The sequence below is a fragment of the Tigriopus californicus genome, chromosome 3 (genome assembly GCF_007210705.1).
Source record: "Tigriopus californicus strain San Diego chromosome 3, Tcal_SD_v2.1, whole genome shotgun sequence".
Classification (NCBI taxonomy): Eukaryota; Metazoa; Arthropoda; class Copepoda; order Harpacticoida; family Harpacticidae; genus Tigriopus; species Tigriopus californicus.
The window spans coordinates 1,314,532-1,340,646 of NC_081442.1; the positions used below are offsets into that span (position 1 = coordinate 1,314,532).

Consider the following 26,115-nt stretch of genomic DNA (forward strand, 5'->3'; position numbering starts at 1 on the left):
TATTGTGTTAACAATGATTTCCCCGTGACAAGTTCTTCATTTTGCTATGAATGCTTTTAAAGCATCCAATAGATCTATATTGATTCTTTTATTCCATGATCTAATACCATCAGACACACCAATTACTTTAAACGAAAAGTGAAATACGTGGTAAACCGCAGCGTGACTATTCTTGACTTTGAAGTTTTGATTGTGTCACATATCATATCATTAGAAAATATCGTTGAAAAGTAAACGAAAGAGAATTTAATTCACCTACCATTTTTGCAAATGAATAATTTGTGCTGTTTTTCAACCCTGAAAAGTGACCTCTTTTTATCTCTGCTAGCTCCCTCAAGGCAGTAAGCTCAGGCCTAAATCCCCTTGGTCTGAAGGCAATTTTGAAGTGAAAAATTCCTAATGGTGCATTTAGACTCCCTTGTTTCGACACAGTTGAAATGTGCCCCAATTTTCAGCGATATGTGAAACTATTCTTGGTGACGTCAGCATAGGAATTCTCATTTTTAACGTCAGATAGCCCAAAGGATACAGGAAAGATGCACGGTAGATTGCTAGATAAATACTCTAAACACAGGGAATTAGCCGATCCTCAATAAAAGGCACGAATTACAGTTACATTTACTTTTTACAAAAAGAGTAATTCGTTGCACAACCATTACTCGAAAAAACTGTAATGGCGTTACTTGTTACTTTAGCTAAAATTTAGATGACTTACATTTCATGGGTGTTGCCTCATCAAGACCTTTTTGCTTCAACCAGTCCCAAATCCTAACACATTTGAAGACTTTCTGTCAACATTATTCATTAATGAGTAGAAACTACAGCTGTGCATCGGATCCGGATCGGATTGACCAACAATTTTCGGATTCGGATTCGGATTGCGAAAAAAATTCGGATTCGATCAGATTAAACATTTCGTTCGGATTCGGATTGGGTTCGGATCCGATCTAAGTCTAAAATTGCAAGATAAATTAAATGAATGTAAATTTGTTTTGAGAATGGTTTCTTTCACAAGTCGGCGAATGTGAGGGAAAGCAAAGATCATCAAAGTTAAAACCTGTGAATGGACTTACTATCATAAAAGCTATTGAAATTGTGCGGTAATCCCAAACAAATAAAGAACCCCAAAATTTCAGAAAGTAAGAAAGGGATCAAAGTATTTGCGGTCCAAACAGTCAATATTAAGAAAAAGGAAATTTGATTATCTCAGCAAATCAAGACTGTTAATGCAAAACTACAGCACCATTTTGAAACCAGAATTATAGTCAATAGCACTACAATCAAAGAATATGATAAAGACAATTTTTACAAAAATGGCATCATTGCAACACAAAGATTAAGATTATATTTTGACTATGGCAATTCTACTCAATTTCGTCATTTTAAAACGTTTAAGTAGCAAAAAGGGCACAATTTGTTCACGTTAAATGACCTTTTTTTCATCAATTGGATGAAAAAAATCAGATTTGGATCAGATTTTACAAAACGTTTCAGATTATAGTTGGTTTAAGCAAATATATCTTGGATTCGGATTCAGATTCGGATCCGAAAAAAAATCGGATTCGGATGAAGCAGAAAATTTTGGATTCGGATTCGTCGGATTGGGAAAAAATTCTCGGATTCGGATTTGGATGCGATTCGGAGACCCTGTCGGATCCCATGCACGGCTCTAGTAGAGACTCCGATATTATTTAACTTAAAATATTGAAATGATATGAACGTCCCAAAAGGGCAAAATATTGAAAAATGTATCTAAAAAAACCGGCCAGTTTTTTCAAATGTATGAAAAACGGGACAAATATTTCAGAAAAACAACAAAGACCTTTTCCAAGACTCGACTACGTAATGATTATTGAGGGTTTACGAATGTCAAAAAAAGCCATGATGGACAAACAATTTTAGATAATGCCAAGCCAGTAAATCTTCCCTGATGAAGGCTGTGCCATCAGTCGTTATGGAAATATGGAAATTTGATGCATTGTGCTTGAGGCAAAGAAAGATTTTCCTTGCTTGACAACTTCACACAGAATGACACCTTTGGTCCTTTGGTTGGTCATCTTTGGTTGAATTTGATGTCTCAGAAGACTTGCAAAGCTAAGGATGTACATGAATAGTGGCCAGCCAGGCTTGATGAAATCAGAATTGTAATGATAATATACGATACTTGCATCTTAATGGTTTGGTGACAACTTGAAGCGGTTAGGTTTGACCTCTTTCAGTACTGTCAAAATCAAGATACTGTTTTTTCTTCGCAAGAGTCAAGTAGCAAATTTTGGTGGCAAACTTGCAACACTTGAGTTGATCTGATTAAGGTCTTATGAGAACCTTTGGTAGCATTGAAGAGCAAAATTCAATGAAGAAACCCCGAGGGAAGACATCTTGATGCTAACACAATTACCAGGACGTGAATGATGCGAAAAGTTTTTCTTGGCAAGAGCGCCCAAGTTTAAAGGGCTGGCTTGGTGTTTTTGCGAAACGATAGAAAAGCAAATCACCACCGCCCAAATAATCGTCATTTGATGGAGTACGTCAACTCCACAAATAGACGACAACATGAGCATGGTGGCTTGAAAAATAACTTCTTAAAACTGTTTTTGTTTTGTAAAAATGGTTCGAAGCCACCAACCGCACCATTCAGATTAGCTCAAGACATCAATTTTGCAAAAGCACGATGAAGTGCTTAAAGGCCAAAATCAAGAGCAGGGACAAAAAAAAGTATTTCATACATCGTTCCTCTTGATTGAACGATTAAAAAATCTGCTCCCTACCTGATTTGGTTGCAATGTTGCTTAAGGTGCATTTAGACGCCCCAACTTTCAGCATATTCAAGCGACAAAGTTGTGATTAACATCAAACATGGTGACCATGTCCCGTTCACACTACAAAGGCTACTGAGATCGAAGTTTTTGAATCGTCCTCAACCTAGTGTTTAGGGATTCCAAATGACTGGTGTGGTCGGAATCATAAATATAGGTTGTGTGACCAATACTTTTATCTTTCCTATTTGCCCTTTGTTCTTCTTCCACGTTTCACTTCTTCCCGTCATTCTTCTCCTGTCCGTCCTGCGAGGCAGACCATTACCAAACCACCCGAGACTGACTTCCTGCTCTTGATTTTGGCCTTTAAGCACTTCATCGTGTTTTTGCAAAATTGATATCTTGAGCTAACCTGAATGGTGCGGTTGGTGGCTTCGAAATCATTTTACAAAAAAATAGTTTAGTTCCAGCCATCGGGCTCATGTTATGGTCTATTTGTAGAGTTGGCATGCTCCATAGAATGACGATTAGTAGGGCAATTGTGATTTGCTTTCCTACCGTTTCGCAAATACGCCAAGCAAACTAAGCAAATTTCAAAAAAATGATTAGCTTCAAAAGTTCAACACTGTCTGAGATGTCGAAATACCCCACCTAAATTGTCACTTGCAGACTTTCACACAAAAAGTACTATGTATATAATGTTCAATAAATACAAGTGCAAAAACCCTTTAAACTTGGTCGCTCTTTCTAAGAAAAACTTTTCGCGTCACTCGCGTCCTGGTAATTGTGCTAGGATCAAGATATCTTCCCTCAGGATTTCTTCATTGAATTTTGCTCTTCAATGCTACCAAAGGTACTCATAATACCTTAATCAGATCATCTCAAGTGTTTCAAGTTGGCTGCCATGATTTGCTACGTGACTCTTGCGAAGAAAAAACAGTATTTTGATTTTGACAGTAGTAAAAGAAGAAGTCAAACCAAGCCATTAAGATGCAAGTATCGTATATTATCATTACAATTCTGATTTCATCAAGCCTGGATGTCCACTATTCATGTACACCCTTAGCTTTGCAAGTCCTCTGAGACATCTTCAAGTTGTCGAAAGTACATCCCCACTCCAAAGTAGATGATTGAAAATGCAATGGACGCCAAAGGGAGTCCTTTCCGAGCGATTGAGGTGCATATTTGCAGAAGTTTATCCTCGTTCATCACCAGGGATTCATACAAGTTCTGCCGTGCTGCCAATTCGGCCTTCTCGTCTCTGGCCACAAGTTGGCGGTTCTGGACTGAGGCAGCTCTTTCTTGAACCGAGACAGTCCGAACCCGTGGAAAAGGGATCACTTTGGAGTTGACCGTCACCTCGGGCATTTTCTCTGCCTCGTGAACCTTCACCGATCGGCCATGGTGGTTGATCTCTCCGTATGGCTCGTGACGAAGTCCATCGATGAAGGTGTGCAAGAGGACCTCGAAAAATGGGATCAGGAGGCAAAAGAGAAGCCAGATGTCAATCATCTTGATGTAAGATGTCTTGGGGAGTGAATCTGAGACGCTGATGAATAGAGTGGTGAGTACCAGTAGAGACGTTAGATTGACGGTGACCAGGGCCTCGAAAAAGAAAGGCTTAAAGTAGTTGGTGCTGAATGAAACAATACAGATTAACATGGTGGGAAGGTAAGTGGTGAGTATCTGGCTTAAGATCCTGCGTCCCAAGATGATCTCCACTTGGAGTCCCTCGAGCCCATCGGAAATGTCTAGGAGGCTAAAGCTGGAGCCTTTAACAAAGTATTGTGTGAGGTCAATGGGGCCAAGATATCTCAGGGTGGCGGTTTGGAGCCATGCAAAATTGCCCGAATTTCCTTTCATACTAAATTTGACTCGACAGCGTTGGGTGTCAAATGGATAAACGGCCATGTCAAAGTCACATATCCAAGCGCTTGTGTAAACCCTCGAAATGGTCAATGGGTTATCTTGACCTTCATAGTAGTGGGTATTTTGGAGTTGCTGGACGGGATTGGGACGGGAAGAGCCCAACCGGTCCACGATTACAAAGGCCTTCTCGTCGTCGGTAGTTTCCTCTTTGTACTGGGTGTTATAGAACACGGCTTGTGGGATCCAAAGCTTGGCTTTGTCCACCGAGTTCAAAGTGTTCAAATACGAGTCCTCCTTCAAGTTCGAGAAAACCAATCGCGAGTCGAACCATCTCAAGTAGAGCTGGAATTGAAGCGTTATCTTCGAATCTACTTCAGATATCTCCAAGATCGAGAGAATGTCGACGCTGACATTGATCTGAGTGCGCTCTTGGTCGACTTGAGGAGGGGCGGGGATATCTCGGATGTAGGATCGATCGATCGTGATCATTTCACAGTCAAATTCATCGCTCTTGTCGGAGCAATCGATCCTACCGTCACAACGCCCTTCAACAGGAATGCAGTATCCGTCGAGACAATTGAACTCGTCTGGATCGCACGCATTGAAATTCAGTGTGACCAAACTGTTGTTGGCGTCCTCTGAGATACAGGAGTCCGAGGAGAAATCCCACTGGTGTGTTCCGAAGGGATAATTCGTCGTACTCACAATGGCAAAGACCCTCGGATCGCTGAGGAGCTCCAATTTCCATTGAGTCGAGTTTGGGAGCCAGAAAAGTCTCGAGTTAGTGAATCCATTGAATGAATGGCGTCCATTTACCAAATTGCCCGTCCAACTGAATTTGGCATCAAACAAGGAGTCAGAGCAGAGGCCTACGAGGAAAAAGAGATACATACATACCATTAGTCTCTCGTCTTTTCATCTAAAATCTGCTTCGATGTTCTTTTCCAGGGAGGAATAGTACTTTTTTTCAGACAACCATAGTTATCTCTAGTACTCTGCTAATGCATATGTTTAACCTCGGACAGGTTCAAGACCTGTTGCAAACTTGTGGGACAAGAATTGGTATTGGATTATTCTATATTGGTTGGTCTGCAATGCACCCCTCGAAGAACAAGGTTTATTGGTTTGCTTCTTCCATCTACTGTCCTTGAAAGTTTTTGCCATTTCCCGCGTGACATTGAATATCCAGTTCAAGCTGGGCTCTTGAGATACAATTTTCTTGCGAATCAATCCCCAAAGTTAAATCAAAGCAAGAGCGAACCCCGACTTTCATTTCATTCAGGTCAGCCATCTGGGCAACTTTTTCCCTGTACTCCATAAAAACATCAGAGTACGAACTTTGGCCCAAGGGTCTCAAGAGATCCTAAAAAGCGAATTTAATGTCGGTACCGTGCTCAAACGACATGACTCTTTTCCGTTGGCAAATTCAACAGTTCTCTTATCAAAAGCCATATCTGTCGCCATAGAGTTCCACCCTAGTCGGTACGATTTATTTTTTTGGCCAAGACACATTTACCACGAAGTTGGAGATATGGTGGACGCTCGAATTCGCAAAAGGACGTGGCTTTCACGGAACAAGACATGTCGTTCCAGGATTGACGATGTGGCCAGACAGTTTGACAATTCTCCAACGTGTTCCCATTGGGTTCGCCGAAATACCAGGGCTGGAAATCAGTGGGTCGTAAAATGTCTCCATTATTGATATTGGTAAATGTTCCCTCGGTCTCGGTATCCCACCAACCACCGAAAAAGCCACCTGCAACGAATGACTAGTTATATGACTGATGATGTAGATGATTTGATTTCCTCAACCACTAAAGTCCAATTAGCAATGGGGGATCTAAGTCCAACATAAAAGAGCAGATTTGCAGATATCCGCATGTTCTAAGGGCCTTTCTATGGATTTGCAGTTTTAGGACTGAATTCCTTCTTTTTATTCTCCACTCCCCTTGGTGTGACTTATGCATTGCAAGAGCGACAATTCTCTGGGCGGTACTCCTAAAAGTGTTCTAAAATTGGCCAAGCTATTTCTTTTTTATTAAATTCGTTTCTTTCAACGAAGATGTATTGGCGTCTTTTGATTCATGCACTGTTCACAGAAAGTGCACCAATCCAAAATGAAAAGTAAGATTCATGAGAAAACAGTGACAGATATGTAAAATATGGTTGTAGAATGAAAAGTGGCCCTCTCTTTTGGACTGTCGTTGAGGACTGGTCGTGTTATTGCTGGTAACCAATGAACAAAAATATGGGATGCTGTTACGAAAATCAGAGCAAATTGCAAATTCGGAAATGAAAAAAAATAACCTCAGATAAGGTAAATCTAACTTTTATTCACTCTAACTTATAAAAAAAGCTCACAATATTCAATAGAATCCAATCTTTACCTGTTAAATCACACAATTGTTACAAAGAGAAGAACGAAGCCTGATCTGTGTTTAAACCTTTTCTATAAGGCTTTGTTCTTCTCCTTGTTACAATTGTGTGATTTAACAGGTTAAGGTTGGATTCCCATGGAATATTTTGAGCTTTTTTTAAGTTAAGGTAATAAAAGTTAGATTTATCTTATCCTGAGGTTGTTTTTTTTTCATTTACGAATTTGCAATTTGCTTTGATATTCGTAACAGTATCCCATATTTTTGATAATTTGGTACCACCAATAACAGAACCAGTCCTCATATTGGTAGTGAGCTGCTCGAATGACTATAAGCTTTAAAGGATTGCCTACGATGTGTAAACAGGGTTAGGAGCTGTCATGGGTACACGATTTGTATCGTTAATTGCAAGGCTGAAACCTTTCAACACTTGAGACTTTAAGACTTGTCAAAGAAGATGGTTCCCATGAATGGATTGTTTTCAATCTTTGATTAAATGAAGATATTTCAAAGTCGCTTTGATACATAAAACATTGGCATTAAGGTCCAAATGAGTCAACTTAAGCACGATTGGTGATTTACCAACACCAATTTGAGATCATCTAGCGCCATTCCTATTTTTAATTTAAAAAGAGAAGATTGGCCAAACCAACAGCTAAAAATCAGCTAAATTTGAAACTCAAAAATATTGACAAAATAAAAGGCAGGGACCCTACAAACTAGACCCTACTAAAATGCAAAATCTGCAAGCTGAGGAAAAGGACAACAAGCACAACCGAACAAATACAACCTAATCAAGAGTAGTTGGTAATTGGCACAATAACACTAAAACGCTCGAAGCTTATTGATGCTAGGATAACAAAGGGTCTCCGTATTTCTGGCTTAGTAAAAAAAATATGGAATCGAAAGTCAAAGTTGAAAGGCAAGATTGCTATTGGTCACGCGTCTAAGGAATATTGGAAAAGCTACTGGAAAAAACGCCGACGAGATACTTGCACCAAAAAGTGAGTTGCAACTTTTTCCGAGCCAAACCTATGATCCATTGAGGTAACAACTGATGTTTTGGAACATATTTGGGGTTCTGCAACGTTGTAACCCATAGCTACGCCTAGCCCTGTAATGCTCCGTGAGGTACTGAATAGTTTGTATTCACTTTTCTTGCAAGAACTTTTGTTCTCCATCTCGCTTCCCTAATCTCTGGTTTCAGTAGCCAAGCAGAAAACTCGTTTGAGCGAAAATTGAAAACCCTTTCTTCTGATTAAACCGGAAAATAGCTAGATTTACATTATATAAAAATCTCCTTCTCTTTTCGTTTCCTTTCAAACAAGGTTGGTTGTCAAGAGGAGGTTTAAGATTTAGGCCTCGCTTATATTCGACTCAGATTTCCCTCACCGCGTTTTTAATCCCACTGGTTAGCCCTGATTTGAAAATGAAACCCACGACCCTGACTTAAGAGGAGTACATTTGGTCTCAATGGAACGGAAAAAGAGCAAGATGAAATATCTTGGGTTGATTTATGAAACAACATATGAAATGCGCTCTCCGTTGACTTGAAGACCTGAAAAATTGTGCTTTTTCAATATTCTGATGGTATCCTAGATCCACATGTATTACAATTGAATGTAAATTGTCCTATCTAGTTTTTGATAGTCCTCTTTAATACTACTTTTTTAAACATACTTTTTTCACAACCATGATACACTAATCTGCAGTTTATCCTTCCCATCCTTATCATTTTTAATTGGTGTTGGGAAAGTGCCGATCGTGCTTAAATTGACTCATTCAGACCATCTTGCCATAACGACTTTTTCATTTTGAAAACAATCCATTCATTGGAATCATCTCGATCCAAGACACCTTAAAAATACTCTTAAACAGTATTTTTGGCTTGTTTTATCAGGCATGAAAGAATTTGGGTTGTTTTCGCTTCTCAGAAACAAATTATGAAGGTATTATGCCTTAGCACTTTTTGGCTAAAGGCCCTCCTTCATATTTGATAACTAGCTTTCACCTTCCTGGACAGAACAGAGTACATGATTTTTAAAGTGCGATCAAATCTGGTTACTTTGTCGACAATCAGTCACCCTCACGTTAAACCAAATGCCTTTCTACAGAAAGGTGTGGTTGGCATCCTTCTAGGTGTGGCTCCTCTGCATCACCAACTCATCTGGGAGCACCAAAAACAGTCCTCAAAGATTAATGAAACACTGCCTTGGCACCCATTGAATCAAACGTGTCTACAATGTAGCTGAAGCATGACGATTACCATTTGGCTGAATCAAGCTAGGTGTGCCAATGGTGTACGTAAACAGCCCCGCTGTAAAGAGCACAATCTACACTTCTCATTAATTAGCTGACTTTTTGCTTTGCCATCCTCGTTTTTCTCCCTCTTTTATATCCTTGTGTTGGAACAGACCCAGGGACCGCCTCGTACGTGGGTCATTAATTATCCTCGTGAAGCACTCACGTCCGGCCTTAGACACATTTGGAGTCTGGTTGTAAAGGGCGATTAGCTCGTTTTGAACCATTTCACTTGTGACAACCGAGATCTGGGCTCGCATCTTGAAGCAAATATCCAATGCCTCGACCAGGTTCTTCTCTTCAGGAAAATGGACGTGACCAGGACGAAGGGGACGACAGATTAGATCCAGGGGAACGTCTTCCTCAATCATGTTTTCTAATTGGAACGTGCCTTGGTCCCAATTGAGCACGTTGCCTTTAAGTAGAGACCTACAGGAAATACAATAATTTTTTTTTATAGTTTAGTCATTGTTTGTGAGAAATATTGGAAATGCGAATCAAGGACTAGTAGTCAGTGGACGTAGAGGCTGTGGATATGAGTTTTAGTATAGAGTAGAAAATCTACCGAATATTTACTGGATAGACGCCGTGTGGCAATTTTCTTTAAACCCACTTACAATATGAGTTGCTCTTAACACTTGGTGCAATGGTATATACGCAATAAGTCCAGAAAAGTATCGAAAAAAAATCGCTTTCTTGAACTTTCAAAGCAAGTAAGGTTAGACTAGACCTAAATATTTCAGTGACTCATCTAAGATTCATATCATTTGAAACATCCGAAGATAAGGAAGCAAGTATATTAGGTTGATCGGCCCTAAGCCTGTCAGTCCACATTTTGCGTGGTTCTTGTCCGAGGCAAGAGCAACAAGTTGACGAGGCCTTTTTCAACCCTTGTCTTCAAATGAACTTGATCGGGCATTTAATTTTCGCAAGGCACGGATGCCTCTCTCGAAATGCATATTTTCACTATGGAAGCATCAAATTCACAACCATCTTGATGAGATGGGAGGGATCATTCAGGCGAAATGAGACCCGAAACGACCTTATGTCGAGTAAACAGCCTTGACCTCATTTTTGGCTCAAAACATAAGCTCAGCATGATGTACACTGTAATTCGTCAAAATGAATTTTGGAGGAAAACAGAGTCCATTTGTTTCTTACGCTTGGTGTAAAGTGACGCTTACCTAAGCAAAATAAATTTCATGGAAGTGGGATCTTAAATCGAGGAGCCAAGAGGAGCAAGTTTGCGGTGGGTGATAATTTCATGCGTGGTCCATAAAAGCATATATTGAGGACAAGCTATTATTTGTCCCTAAATTTTGGGTCTTTGAATACATTGGTGTAAACTGAAATGAAATATTACACGTGCTTTTGGTGTCAAATTGATTTGGAGGTGTCAAAGTTATGAAGAAAAGTTGACTAAAGAAACTATGGGACATTTATCTCTTCGGTTGATTTTTAGGGCAAGTGCTTAAAAACACATTCCAAAGTAGGGTGAAGTAAAAGTTCGTCCTAGATGTACACTTATAAGACTAATACACGAATTATCACCCACAGCAAACTTGCTCCTCTTGGATTCTGCATTTAAGTTATTAGTTTTTGGTTGTTTTCTCTTGTGTGCTCATCCTGAAAAGCAACGTTTTACAAACTTAAGGTCAAATGCAAATGTTAAAGCCATCTTTTTCGATATTCTTCGCTTCCTGACGAGCAATCCTAGGGTTCCTGACTGAAAACAATATTTGCTTCGACAGTCTTTGAAGAAACTCCGATCCAAAACCATCCCAACATAAGCTAATTATCTCGCTAAAACTCTAAGAATCATTTCGAGTTGTATTTTAACGACTTTGAGCTGGCTCTTGGCCTTGTTGCATCTAGACCTCAAGTTGTATGGGCAAAAAATATGAAAGCTCTGTTGACCGTTGTGAACTCCAGACATCTTGCTCAAGTAGGTTGGTTGGCTTTCCATTGTTTTATAACTTACCACGGAAGAGATAAAAACAGGTCCATATTTTTTTTGTTTTTCTTTGCGTACAAAGAGTCGGAGATAGTTTTTGTGAAGAAAGTTTCATCTTCCCAACCAGTCAGAATGTGGGGTTTCACGCTCCACTCACTCTAGACAACAGCCCTTGCTCCCATTGAATGTCTTGAAGCCATGTGCACTTCAATTCTTCTCGGGGAGGGTTTCCACTTTCCACGAAAAATACGTGGTTGTGCCATATTGCTATCTCTGTGGTTGAGCCGTTAGGATCCTTCATCCGAGGCCCAAGATCTACATCGAGGCTGTGACTTTGTTCTATTCTGATGTTTGGATACATTTGCATTTTCCTTTGTATGTAGCTCATTACATATGTAAAGGTACAGTGTGGAAAGTCAAAAGTCATACAAGTTCATGCAAACAATAGAACGAAATGATTGATGGAATTTTAACCGAAAAAGAATCAGCACTAGTTACTAATCGTTGGTTTAGGATAATATGACATCTCAGCAACCCTGAAGCTACTAAGTGCTTCTCACACGTAAAGGTAAAGAGTAGGTAAGTGTGAAGACCAAATCAAATGATGTTTTGTAATAGGGTGGAAAAATCAAACGGTTGCAGAATATTTTAGATTGTAACGGATTCACCATTAAGTGATTTTTTTTGCGATATGCCCCCTCCTTTGAGGCTTTGGCTTGATGTCAACAAATGGTTCCCACCGGCTTTTTTGCCTTACCAATGAAAAAAGCTTCTTGATATTTTCCAATTTCCTAGTTTTGGTCCTAAAAGTACGTACCTAGAAGTATCCAGATTCTAAAAATACGCAACGAATCAATAGCCCAATTTCTTTAGAATGTCTGTGGATTCTTCTTCTGAAAAATACAAATGCAAAAGGCCTCGAGTTGGCCGTAATTGGCAAAGTTTGGAAATGCTCACTGCTTCCATAATTTGAAAATACAGTACAATACTGATTTAATTTTCGTCCGCATTGATTAATCTTTGACGTTGTGATTAAAACCGGAACCTCTAAAAAAGATCAATTCCTCCCCGAGCATTCTTCCATTAAATATAAACGATGGAGTCAAAAACCAACACATTTCGCCCTCTCATTTCTAATTGGGCTCTACCTAAGGACCCTAAAGGGCAAATATAGGTACGAATATGTTTAAACCTTTCAATGCCGTACAATCGTTAGAAAACTAGGTTGTTTGAGAGTACTTTGTAGACTTGAGTTTAAACCAATGGCTTTTTGAAATACTCTTATTTTAAAGATTGGCAACGCCTTTTAAGCAACCTCCCCCTTCTTTTCGTTTTTTCCAATACATAAACGTATGACATAGTTCTCAAGAGAAGTAGATTTTTCGACAGGTCCGAGAAAATGCAACTTAGGAATTCGAACTCTTATGTCCTTACTTGCACGTGGTCCAGCTTCTCATTTGCTCCTCTGTCAAGGCTCTATTCCAGATGTTAAAGTCCGATAACATTCCGCCGGGATTGGAACAACCTCCTTTGAAATCATACGGACACCGACCAATGTAAGTCTTATTGAGGAAATCTGATGGGATTTTCAGATTCTTCAATAGAGGATCCTCGAAATCGATATTGAGGGCGCCCCCGTCCTGAAAATGGAAATCCAGCTGAATTCGATTTTCATCAAATTGAGTGACTGCCACTCAACCCGACGTGGTTTAAAGGAAACAGTCTGATGAAGTTCGGCAAACAGAGATCGGTTCCTTGTAACTGATTTTTTTACGATAAGAGTTCGGTGCAACTTTTCTTTTCTTGATGGTTATTGTTTAGACTCGTTCGATTGAGCTGAAAAAATGGGACCATAAATATATGTTTATTGGAAGGTGAGTGTAATTGGTTTGTTCCAAATTGTATTGTCAATTTTCCCCCTACCATCGCCCAAGTTTCCTTTCATTATTTGCTCGTGTTTCAGTTTTGTTGAAATGGGTCGCTCTGAATTTAAGGCTTATGTCATTTTTCTCAAGCTCAAGAACTCTGGAATCTATTTAGTATCAATTCACTGAGATTGGTGTCAAACATTCAGCCTATGAAACTAATGTGAAACTACATGAATGATGATTAATCCAAAGCCGGCGGCTCTTCACTTATGTACATTCTACGGTGGAAGTTGAATCTCATTATGTGGTCGCATATTAGAAAGAGGGGTGAATTAGAAGTAACTTTTATTTTAAATCTTAATCTTAAAATTTTTGTTTTTAATTTTTATTTTTTTTTTTCTGCCAGTTTATTGGTATAAAAATTAATTATGTTTTGCTTACAAAATTGAGGATGCTGATTTTTCTGGTTTTCGCCCATTATAAAAACCGGTCAGTTCTAAATTCAAATTTCAAATCACTTTTAAATCCCACTTTTAGGCTAGTTTTTTTTCACCAATTTTGAAAGTCTAATCTCGAGCATCATCCGAGTTTCAGAAGAGACTTGGAACAAGTTTTGGCCAAGACTATGGAATTATTCAGGAAACGAGAGATCTAAGCACAAAGTTGGTACACAGGCTGCTGTATTATGAGCTCAAGTTTGAACACGTGTTCCAAATGAGACAATGAAAGAGTCACGTTAGCGACGGTAAGACCCGCTTGTCTTGTCAATGCATTGGCTATTATGTTTCAAACTGTAGCACTAGAAATGAAATAATATTTCCGCTTCCGCTAGTGGAAATGAATGCACTGCCAAATTAATTAAGAGTTTGAAAGCTGCCGCTAACGACGGGACAAAGAAGGCAAGTATACCGTGTATCAAATTGTATTAGTGGGGAGGAGGTCAAATAATTACCCTTAAGAAGTGAAGGAAAACAAACAGCTGACTTCATTCTATGACGCGAAACTAGAAACAACATGCCCAGTCAACCTCTATCGTGCATACAATTAATTAGTCAGTGTTTTCAATTTGTCGGTTGGTTGAAGCAAACAGTATTCTGATAATGAGCCAAGATGTTAGGGCGGTGACAGAACCTTACCAAAAAATGACAGTTTTTGAGTTTTGTAACACAATTTCACTCGATTATTCAAAAATCATAGTGCGAGTTTGCTTTGATGTTTGTCTGAGTTCTCCCCTCCTACAAAATGCCCAAGATCAGGCTAATGTAATATATATTTCTTTAAATTTCATTTCTTTCACTTGCCTAATACGGAACAATGGGACGACGAACAGTCTCAAACCAACTTCCAATTTTGTATCAAATGTGACCATTTTCTATGGACTCCTTTTGTGATAGGAACAACTAACGAACTGTTGCCCAAAATATCTACATATTAGCAACATTAATACATCCAATTCAAGATACAATAAAATGCATCCTCAATTCGGGCTCTAGCAAGTAAAAAAGTATTTATCAACACAAGCATTTTCAGTATATGCTGTTTTCCTGTCGAGCAGAAATTGCAGAAGCTTGGCGATTTTTTTGCGGACTTTCTTACCGCTGCTGGGATTGAAATCCAAGCAGTTCAAGACGAGAAATTTATTCATTGAATGAACTTAACTTTTATTTACATATATTATCTGATCGACCAAAGAATGAGAGTTGGCTGATGTGGCTAATCCTTGAATATAAGAAGGTTGATGGGGAATTGTAGTCAAAAACTTGTCCAAGTCTGACTTAAATCCTGCTACTGAATCAATGCCTACATACAACCAACGAATATTTGAAGGCAGCTAATTGAACAATGAAGGAACCCGAGAAAGAAGATTCGGAAGTGCGAAGGAGCTGATCTGAGGCATTGGGACGAAAACCGGTTAGTGCAACCCTTTCAAATGTCTAATCGACATACGAACAACATTTTTTGTTAGAGTCTAATTATTAGCCATCTTATCTTGACTTCAACATTGTAGCGTTGTAGCAATTTATCATCATTAAAAGCCTTGATCGCTCATAAAAATCGAATGTACCGCCCTCTTTTGCCCTTTGACAAATGGTTAGTAGAGGGCGGTGTTATAAAAGTCCTCAAGGTTGGATTTGACGTCAGGACGTATTGATTCGTCTTATTACAGTGTGGAACACAAAAATCGTGTTATCTATCTCTATCTTATCTTAGTTAAATGCTTAGTCAAATCGTTCCTTTCTTCATTCTACGTGAGTTCGTTGAGAATAAATGACATGATTTATGAGAACCCCTTCTGTAGCCTGCTTAACTTTAAGGGCCACTCGTTTCCAGATTTGACAGCTTAAAAAAAATCTGGCTTGGCTGTACAGAGGGCAAAATAAGGACTTATCTCAAACATCCTCAGAAGCAGCCAGATCCAGTTGAAAATTCCGTAGAACATTCGGTGCTTCCATCCAAGGCCAAGATATTGTTGTCGAACAAAAGCAATCGTGGTCTTGGAACAGAATACTAAGTTGGAACTCATTAAAGTGACTCTGCGTTCCCCAAACAGATATTGTCTTCTGGTCCTTCGAGGAGAAAGGGTCCTTAGAATTTTTCGAATCCAATGTCAAGGGCTTCAATGGATGATCGGTTTAATCCCAAATACCATCTCCATTCCGTCAAGACTTCAAACGTCCCAATTCCAGGGATTGACTCGATTGAATCCATCGAACCCCTTTTGACTAGGTTGAGCCATTTCCAATCATTATGGCACGTGCTTTTTCAGATTTGAGTAGCTTTTTTTAAGCCTATCTCTTATTTTAGGGAGTGCTGAAGCCCCCAATTAATGTCATAAATATGAAAATTTAAATATTGGTAGATTTGAACCCACACACTACATGGAATTGTTCTTTTAGCCGACAGAGCATTGAGTATGAGTTCAGAATGTACAGCAGAATGTACAGCAGCCATCCATCAGTTGCAGCAAAATCGACACTCCTTTCTGCTTAATGTCGACCCTTCCATCCAAATTCCAAAAGTGAGCCACCTACATGGATGGTTATGGCAAAACTGCACATCATCAAACAAACTGCAAATTGTCCAAAAAGGTCCAAGGTTAAGCAATAATGGTTCTAAATGGTCAAAGGGGTTAGAAAGTTTGATCCTTTTTAAAGCAAAGTGTTCCTTTTCTTTTTGATTAGCTTGGTGTCATTAAGTTACGAAAATGAAATTTTATATTCAAAGTCAATAATCCTTCGTTTTTTTATTGCTTTATTTTTTTTTTTTTTTTTTATTTGTTTATTTTTTATTTTGATACCAACATGACATTTTACGTCAAGTTGAGTTAAGGTCACTAAATCTTTTCCAATGACACTTTTCTTTGAAAAAGATTCAGTGACTATGAGACAAAATCTAAACAAATATATCATCCCCTCATGGCAACAACCAATTTCATTTATATGTAAAATATTGTGTATTACGAAACTACGAATTCATGTAACAATTTTAATAAATGTTATCTTCATTTGGTAACACCAAATCAAATACTCGAAACCATTTTTTTAACCTTTGGGCGTTTGAATCTGAAGGCTGGCTGTGCCATGGCCTAGGATAGCCTTTGGACGACTGAGACGCTATCCAGATAACCAATTTCGATTATCACAATACTTGGAAAAATCGAGTTCGCAAAGCGCGGAAGCTTTAACAAAACCCAGTTATCGTATTATTGTAATGCTTCAAAGCCAAGCTTCAAAGTTCAGCGTACAACTCCCTTGGGTAACGGTTCTTTTATGTAACTTCGCAAAAATAAGGCATTGAAATTCTCTTTAACACGTTCGTAAATTCTGATGATAGACGATTATAGATTGGTTGCTGAAGCTACATATCCTTCATTTCTATAGAGAAATAGCATGAATGGCTTAGGTCTGAATACCATATACAATGACTGAAATTCTCATATCTCATATGAATAAGTACCATGATCCATGATGTCATAATTTTGCATATAATTAATTGACACCCACCGTCAAATGGTCGTTTTGGGGCCCAAGATAAATTACCCATAACTAATGACTTGTATTTTGAACATGAGGAGCCTCTTTTTTTGCATTTGCTGAAGCCCCTCGTATTGTTCACTTTTATCAAAGACTTTTAACGGAATGCAAATTTCAACCAAGCTTATCTAGCTCTTACGTTAGGACAGCATTCAATAAAATGTTGATGAGGATTCGAAACTGCACACTCATTTATATGCCAAAGGTCCCCTGGAAGGGCCCAAAATGATAAAAACGGCCTTTGTTCAGCCTTCTCCTTTATGCCCTTACGGCCTATCGTATACACTTACGTACCTTGACCATTCGAAGATAGTTGCGTTTTTTTTGGAAACTTAGACACACGTGGGTCCACTTATTGGGGATCCAGAAGTCATATCGACGAGAAACTGGCTCCTGAAGTAGATAACTGGACATCTGTGGATATCCAAAGCCAAAGAACGTGAACGGATAGTTGGCCCCGAACCACAAGAGCCGGAATTGGCCTTCGGCATCGCTCTCCCGCCAATCCTCAATTGAGATCAAATGGCTTTTGCCCTCATATCTGCCGAGCATTTGGAAGTAGAAACGGATGCACAATGTGATATCGGTCATGTCCTCCACATATGGACCCACCACTCGAGCTCCACCCACTGGGCTGGGATCCGTGAGGTCCAGGATGTTCTTGAATACCTTCAAGCCGTGAACGAGCGGCAACAGCCAAAGCAGTGAAAACCCCACGCTCAGGATCCCAATTTCAGGCACCATTTTCCGCTCCTTGAATGCAAACAACTGCCAATAAAAAAAAGCTCCACGACCAAAGATACATTTGGAACTACAATAGCGGCAACAATAACAGCCAACAACAAGTAGTACGACGGCACACCTATCAACACAACTGTAGAGGATCAACAAACGTACCCGAGTAAAGTCCTATAAATATGGAACAAAAACGTAATTGGAGTTCGGTCGCTCCTCGAGGCCTTCGGACACTCCATGGAACCCATTGTTTGTGGCAATGGAGAGCCTTTTGTTATGGATGTACCACTACCGCTAACAGATGGGAAGATATTGACATAACTCATCACAAGCAAAATGGCAATTATACGCTCCCTTATTGAAGGGAGTAATAGATAATGTTGTGAATGGGAAAGGGGCCATTTCAATTTGGGGATACAGGTATCTAATTTATCGGATTCGAACATGTGCAAAAGGAACCATGGCGCGTTTGTACGTTTGATTGGTTTGCACCGAGGAAAGTTGGACGTCAGAGATTATTGGATCGTTATGAATTTGAATTAAGCAGTGGAGGAGACTTATTAGAACAAGAAAGGTTCCAGGTTCGATTCTCCTCCCCGAGCATAATCTAAAAGGATACTCTAAAACATTAACTACAATCGCAGACGGAGAACCAATTTGATCCCGAGTTTGACAGTGCAAATGGGGAAAAAATTGGACGATATGACAGCCGGCTTCTCTTACAGGGCGAGGTTTACCCATAAGACGCAATGCCCTGATCAAGGCTGTTAAGACTTTGTTTTGAAAATACTTTAAAAGCCAACAATAGCGTTTTAGGCTGCTCCACGACTCTTGTAGCTTTTTGGTTTCAACCAAAACAGTTATGCAACACATTATCCCACTGGCTCCCTAAATTAGGTGTCTTAGTTTTAGAGTTCTGCAACTAAATGTGTCCAAAATTGATCCCCATTGCAACGAGGAGGGGAGGGGATAGTTGAAATAGAAAAAAGTAATGTTATTTCTTTAGCAAGAGGTCTTAGTTGGTATTGCACGCTTGTTTTTAACCAATTTTAGGCCAAGTTCAGATAAAACAGAGGTTATATCATGTGTTGTTTAAGCACATTTTTTTCAGAGTTTCGCAGAGGATAGCTCGGCAAAAATTGCAATTGCCATTTACACGATGCACCACATACCACTTACTGCTATCATCGCCGATAGGTAACCCTCAATGCAATATCCGAAAAGGGATTACATATTTGAGTTTTTTTTTCAATTAAAAAATGAGTGAATTATTTGGTCAGTTTTAGTGCAATGTTTTATACCACCCTAATTATAACAAAGAAGTTTTTGAGGGACTATTATATGAATGTTTAACAATCAAAAACAGAATCAAGATAATTCTTATTTGGGTCCTATACCCGTCAGTGAAAAGTATCCAAAAGATCCACATTATGAACAAAATGTTGCCGTTATAGAGATAAGTTTGTACTATACACGAATGTACGCGTGTATGGGGACGTTTAGGCAAACTCTGGTAGGTTGATTTGTTTGTTGGTACCAATGCCAGTGATGCAAATTTTGGCATCAAACACGTTTTTGAGTGGCTGACCCTTCTTTCACATTGCTATATGAGGAAAGGTCAGCTTCGTTAAAACTAGTTTGAAGTGCCAAATTTGCATCATTGGAACTGGCAGGCAAGTTTGTTTGCTGGTACCGGGAGCTTGCCTGAGTGTCCGAATACGTGAGGCAAATGATAAGCACACTTTTTGCTTGCCCTCTAGTTGAATGCTTTGGCTTTCAAAAGTTGGTGAAATAGTATTTTTAGAAGGCAAAAATCGAGCTAGATCAACCATGACGAACGGCTTCCTAAGTTTGACTACGACGGGTGATGAACATCAAAACTTTACCTTGTCAAATTGGGAATGATGAGTGGATGTCTTTTTTATGCTTGAGATCCCAAGACAGGAAACATTACATAGAGAGACGGTCTTATGAGAACCTTGTCTGGCCTACCCTTAGATGAGGTTGCAGAGCTCTGGCTGGGAAGTTGGTGGACATGATTATTTAAATAAGATAAGCCTCTACGTTAAACAAGCTTAGACTCGAATCGCTGAAACAGTTCTGATGCATAATTTTCAGTTTTTTGTCCAATTTAGATACAATCTTAACACAAAACCTGACGCAATCTAAACCCAAACCTGAGCCAAGTTTTCTAAATGCTCGTACCTCTGAGTTAAGACTTGGACGTCACCGAGAATGAGCATCCGCTCACCACTTTCCTAAGTGCGTTTTCAGACCGATTAACATCCATGCACCAAATTCCGAGGTACGAGCTTAAAAAAACAGGCCTCTATTGGATTATTATTGTCATAATTTATAGAATTTTTAAATAGAGTAGTAGTAATATATTACATTTTTTTGATTTGGGTTTTCAAGGGCTTTTCTAGCCTCTACAAGGAATGTAATCCCCAGTGATATTAAAATGAAAGGGTAAAGTTCGTCTATTTTGTACCTTACAATCTTTATATTACGTTTGGTCTACCAACGAATTAAAGTTGGTTGGCCAGGCTAGTCCTTGAATGTAGGGTTGATCAGGAATTTTAGTCAAATAGCTTGTCCAAGTCTGACTTTAAAGTTGCTAACGGATCAATAAGGCCTACGTATTCCCTACGAATATTAGAGGGAAGCAAATTAAACAATGAAGGAGCCCGAGAAAGAAGAGATGTGGACTTCATTGTTCGAACTAGCTTGGATTCTCGATTGCTTGAAGGTGCTCTCAAAACGCACATTAAGCCTCCACTGTCATTAGAATTGACCCTAAATCCTGGGTTGGGACAAAGCTCATGAATGCTTTTGAAAACGTACAATATCAGATACCTTTCGTATCCTCTCTGAACACAGTACAGTCCCAACTTTTTTGGTCTCTCCCAACACGAAAACTCTCTCATTCCTTTCATGTTCCCAATGAAACACCTTTGAACTTGTTTGAGCTTTTGCAAACCTGCTGAACTGATTGGAGCCCAAATGGGTGAAGCATATTCAAGATGTGGCTGAACAATCGACTTGTACAGAGTTAGCATCGCGATACTGGAATCTGGGCCATTCCTACCAGAAATTAACTTTGTATCGTCGGCATAAGAGGAGAGCAGTAAAACCAAGCTTTTGAAGCGAGGCAACGAATATTATAAAAAGAAGGTGCCCTAAGATGCAGCCCTGGGGAACACCTGACTTGACGTTACGTATGTCACTAAGGGATCCCTCGGCCTTAGCAATTTGTTTCCTATTATGATGAATGAAGCGTCTTATCCAATCAAGAACCTTGCCTTGGATCCCAATGCCATGAAGTCTGTTCTTCATCCTCAATCCGTGCGGCGTTTGAAAGTTGGATATATGGCAAGGAACTTGTCGACAAGGGCTTTGTAACAATCCTCAATTGGCTGGTCCTCTTCGATCTTCCTCTGTATTTGAGTTGATAGACTGGCCTCCATGCACTGAAATAATAGGTGTTGCTGTTCTTGTGTCGACATCAGATCCATGTTTGACACCTTGAAATATGTATTAAATGCCTTAAACCAATTTCTCATTTCAGGTGGCGAGCTTTCTTTGTAAAAGGAGATGTGGTTGGAAGTCGCGTTGAATCTTTGGCTCTCGTCCGCGCACTGGGGCGATGTTTGGTCCTGCTGTGCCCTGTGGAGGGCGTGTTGCTACTCGCATGGCTGCTTTTAGCTCTGCCTTGAGTTTATTCATTTTCACCTTTGCCTCCTCTGTAATTTTGATGCCGATCACGATCATTTCCCCATATTTGTCCGAAATGACCTCCAGCTTGCTATCAAGATCTTAGAGTGAGCGCTATTGGAATTCGCCAGTTTCGGCGTCGCCGATTGTTTCGGCGGCGATGGAAAAGTGCCATTTAAGTTGCCCAACTGATCGTCGGAGAGAATGCATAGTGTAGTGCAGTGCAGTGAAGTGTTCCCTACTTAGGCGTGTCCGTCTAACATATTTGCAACGTTTGGCCAGTGGGTGTAGCCGTCACCGACGGTCGTCTGGCGCCTTCCTTGGGTGTGTCCGATCGAAGGGGATATCTTGGGGATAGGTTGCGCGACGGGCATCGGAGCATGATATTAAACGAACCAAGAAATATAGCAAACAAAAGGCCATGATCTACTTTTTCAAAGGCCTTGGCAAAATCAAGATAGACAACATCAACTGGCTCATGCCTTCCCAGTCCCTCAATGACCTGCTTTAAATGCTCAATCAGTTGGGTAACCGTGCTAAAATGTGCTCGGACCCCGTGCTAGCTAGGAGGAAGGACTTCATGAATATCAAGAATTTTAACAAGTTCAGACTTTATGATCTTCTCAAACACCCTCGCAATATTCGAAGTGAGAGAAATCGGCCTATAGTTACTGGTGAGCGACTGATTTCCCCCTTTAAAAATTGAACCAACGTGAGCTAACTTTAGTAAGATGGAAACTTCCCCTGATGCAAGATGCAACGCATCAAGTACGAGACTGAGATGCCACACCAACAGGATCAGCAGAGCTCGAGAGTCTCAGGTTCCTGATGGCCTCTAAAGCATCTTGATCTGTGACTACAAGATCATCTGAGTGCTCAACTTGGCTAGCCTCGCCATGCTCAACAGACTCATCGTTAGAGCAATGAGTGGCTACTCCTAAATTCTGTGGATTTGAAAATATACTAGAGAACTGATCTCCAAGCATGTTAGACATAATCTGTCCATTGTCTATGGCTTCACCATCTACCTCAAAGGGCCACAAAGGATGTTTCATCTTTCTTTTGGAGTTTGCAATATGGAATTAGCACTCGTTTATCCAAAAGCTAAGCGAAGACTGAAAATATCTCCTTAAAAATGTTTTCAAAGTGCCGAAAACAAATTGATTTTTGAACAATGTAAATAAAAGTAAGTATTCCTTTTTTTAGTATGATAAATTGGTGCTGTAAATATCGGGCTTGTACCAGGTTGATGTTCTCAATATTACTAATCCGATAAAATGTCACAACCTCAAAAACTGTGTTTTTTCGAGTTTAGCTTGCTGTGCATGCCGGAAGAAATGAGGATGATTTTTTGGAAGAGGGCCTCAGTTTTGGGAAGCCATTTCAATTGCGCTTATATTTGGCAAGGGCCTAACTTTCACTTGGCATCACTTTCACATCCCCATTGGAGAAAGATGAGTGTAGACTACTCTTTAAGACTCTGTTCCAGATAATCGGGAGAATCTTTTCATGGACTACTAAATTATCTGGACTTGCCGCATTCATTTAGGCAAATGAAGTGCCTGTCAAGATTAATTTGACAACACGTTATAACGGGCAGATGTACAATAAAAATATTTTCTTAAAATGGACACATATGAAAATAAATAATTGTAACAAAATTGGACATCCAGCATTTAAAATGCAAACAGACTCGATTTCTTTTGAAGATATGCATTAAAAATTGGCACTTTATATCCCTAACCACTGAATTCCTCAAACTGGTGAAACCTTTTTTTGAAGCTTGAATGAAGTAGAATTAAAACTCTTGAGTGGGGACTTTGAGCTTCGCAAAAAAAGATTTTGATCATCCCGCCATAGTTTTCTCTCTTAGATTTTTTAGAAGTTTCCAATCTCTTCTAGTCTTGTGCCTTACAGGTGGATTTATTAACATAAAAAGGGCATAGGACAAAAAATGTTTTTCAAGACCCAACATGTCCAACCTTTTATAGTCCGTTCTTTTCAATCGAAACAAGAGAGTGCAGAAAATGTATGGGCAAGTCACAAAATTTCATTAATCTGAATGGTTCAGGCGAAATGGGGAAAACTAGTGCTGAGACGAGTCCGGCAAAAGTGGGACTCGTACAAATCCTTTGGGTTTTTTCTTGACTTTTTGCCGGACTCGCAGAGTCCAGACTCGAGTCATCTCGAGCAAAAGGACTCGTCTTGCGAACTTCTATGAAACGATGAATAATTTTTCCTTGACTAGTCCGGGCTCGATTTTGGCAAGTTTCTCCAACATCGAGTAAAAGGCTCGAGTGTACTTGGACTCGCCACAGCACTATTGACAAGCGTTTGTAATCAGCTGCCGTTGGAATTGAAACTCCGCGTGATTAATAGCCGCTGTAAGCCTGTATCAGATAGGACAAAGACCATACTTGAACCCTTACGTCCTCACTGACTTGTAATTGTGCGTCCCAGGATTTCCAAGATCTCGGGTTTAAGATGGCGGTCGTTACATGTGAATGAACATGATTTTTGGTCACGACAAGCCTACAACTTATTACGGAAGGTCAGGAAGGTCTGTAGTCTGCACGCTAAGGCTAAACTGTCATGAAATATAAATATAATCATGTGTGGGAGTACTTTTTGAAATCCGAAGAACAAGGTGGTCTTACCTGATGTACTCACATGTACCTCGAAAAAGTGCCGTTTCATTGATTGTAAAATTAGTGAAGTTGGCCACCTAATGGGTAAATTTGTTGATAGGCAGTGTCAAAGTCCTGTTTCAGATTTGTTAAGGGTCCGTCTGTGGGAGTGCATCAATATGGCAAGTTTCCTTGAGGGAAAAAGCTTAACGAAAAAAATCATGTCCCAAAACTCATCTTACATTTATATTATGCAGTTTTATGAACGGTGCATGAAAGTGTGTCCTTCAGCAATGTTGTGCCTTTTAGCTTTTTGATTTAAAAACTGCCCTTTCATTTGATTTATATATTTTTTCAGATAATTTTCATTTTGTTTAATTGTGACTACGATAATTTGGCCGCCAGGAATCTTCTGCCATTTGGTACTTAAAAAGAGATGAGAAAGAACATTTTTTGGTTGGTTCCTTGGTTCAACAGTTATGCAAATCACAATGACCTCGTAAAAGCAGTAATCTTTGTATGTATGAAGAGAACTATCCCATTGGCAAAATCGTGCAAAAAATATTCAGAGGAGGGAACACTTTAGTAGACATTTGTTTTCCAGTACTTTCTGCCCAGAACTCGTAAAGAAATATCACACAATTATTGCAAACCACAATGGATGAGAACTATCATTGCAAATGATATTGGTTTTTTTAGTGCACCGAAAATCATTTGCATAAGCAAGTTCCCTCTAAATGCGGTTCTAACCAAACGGTTCTTCAGATTTTTGAAAGAAAGATGCGGTTTTTTTCTTGGAATTGTGTACTAACCCTAACACTATATTGGATTTTGGCAGATCGTTAGTTTTAAAACATTTACATACATTTTCTTAAAATAATGCGAAAAGAGCAAAAATGATGTCTTTGAAAGGCGACGAACAGAAAATGACAAAATGTGAGCTTCTTGTTTTGCTGGCGAAGATAATAGAAGAATTCCACAACAATCTGAAGAACAAATGTTCCATTGGGTCTTTCAGTAACTTTTTGTTGTTGTCATCTGCTGTGTTCAAAATGTGAGCCTCTTGTTTTGCTGGCGAAGAGAATAGAAGAATTCCACAACAATATGAAGAATAATTGTTCCATTGGGTCTTTCAATAAGTTTTTGTTGTTGTCATCTGTTGTGTTCACTAGAGGAAAGGTAACAAAACATGGCAAAATGTGGAGGGAAGAAATTAATTGACAACAACCCTTTTCTCACTTCGGGTTCAATCTTCGGCTCTTTTTTACATCCTTGAAGATTTGAAATTATTCCCGGCTGTCATTTCAATGAGGGCTTTCGTTTAATTTTTTTTTGTTCAGGTCGCTTATTCGTTGCATGTTTGAGCAATGATCTTAAAAATCTTAGTTTGTGTGAATCTATTGTTTTGTCTTGTTTGTGCTTTATTTGCGAACATATTTTGAAAATATGTCATTGTCATATTTTGTTCATGGTAATGTCAAAACGTAAGGTGCAATGCATAATCAAAAACGAAATTAAAATTCCGAAGGTATCCATGTCAGATGTAAGATAAATGGTCAAAATCATGAAGACAACATTTATTTCGACATCTTTTGTCCCCAAAGTTGTTTTGATGTACATTTTAGGGTTTTAACAGCTGAAGCACCAGCAATTATTCAAAGATTTTTTGTTAATTGCCAACAGATCTCAGATGACAACAATAATCTTTGGATTATAACCTTCACTGAAACAGTTCAAAATTCCACCGGGTTATATTACCAGGGCATTAGTCGTTCCTCAATAAAAGGAACGAATTACAGTAACAATTGTTTTGGTCAAAAATGGTAATTCGTTACTCAACCATTACTCGCCAAAAAATGTACTGACCTTACTTGATACCATT

At 39.3% G+C, this 26,115-nt stretch overlaps 1 protein-coding gene across 1 annotated transcript; it reads right to left on the bottom strand.

Moving 5' to 3' along the window:
• Positions 1-3,741: 3,741 nt before the first annotated feature.
• Positions 3,742-19,994, bottom strand: LOC131878272 (uncharacterized). Its single transcript, XM_059224199.1, has 6 exons — positions 19,779-19,994; positions 17,452-17,910; positions 12,690-12,895; positions 9,468-9,730; positions 6,142-6,381; positions 3,742-5,494 (listed from the first exon to the last, which is right to left on the bottom strand). Exons 2-6 carry the CDS (start codon positions 17,899-17,901, stop codon positions 3,819-3,821), a joined length of 2,835 nt encoding a protein of 944 aa, XP_059080182.1. The 5' UTR covers positions 17,902-17,910; positions 19,779-19,994; the 3' UTR covers positions 3,742-3,818.
• Between the last annotated feature and the right edge of the window lie 6,121 nt (positions 19,995-26,115).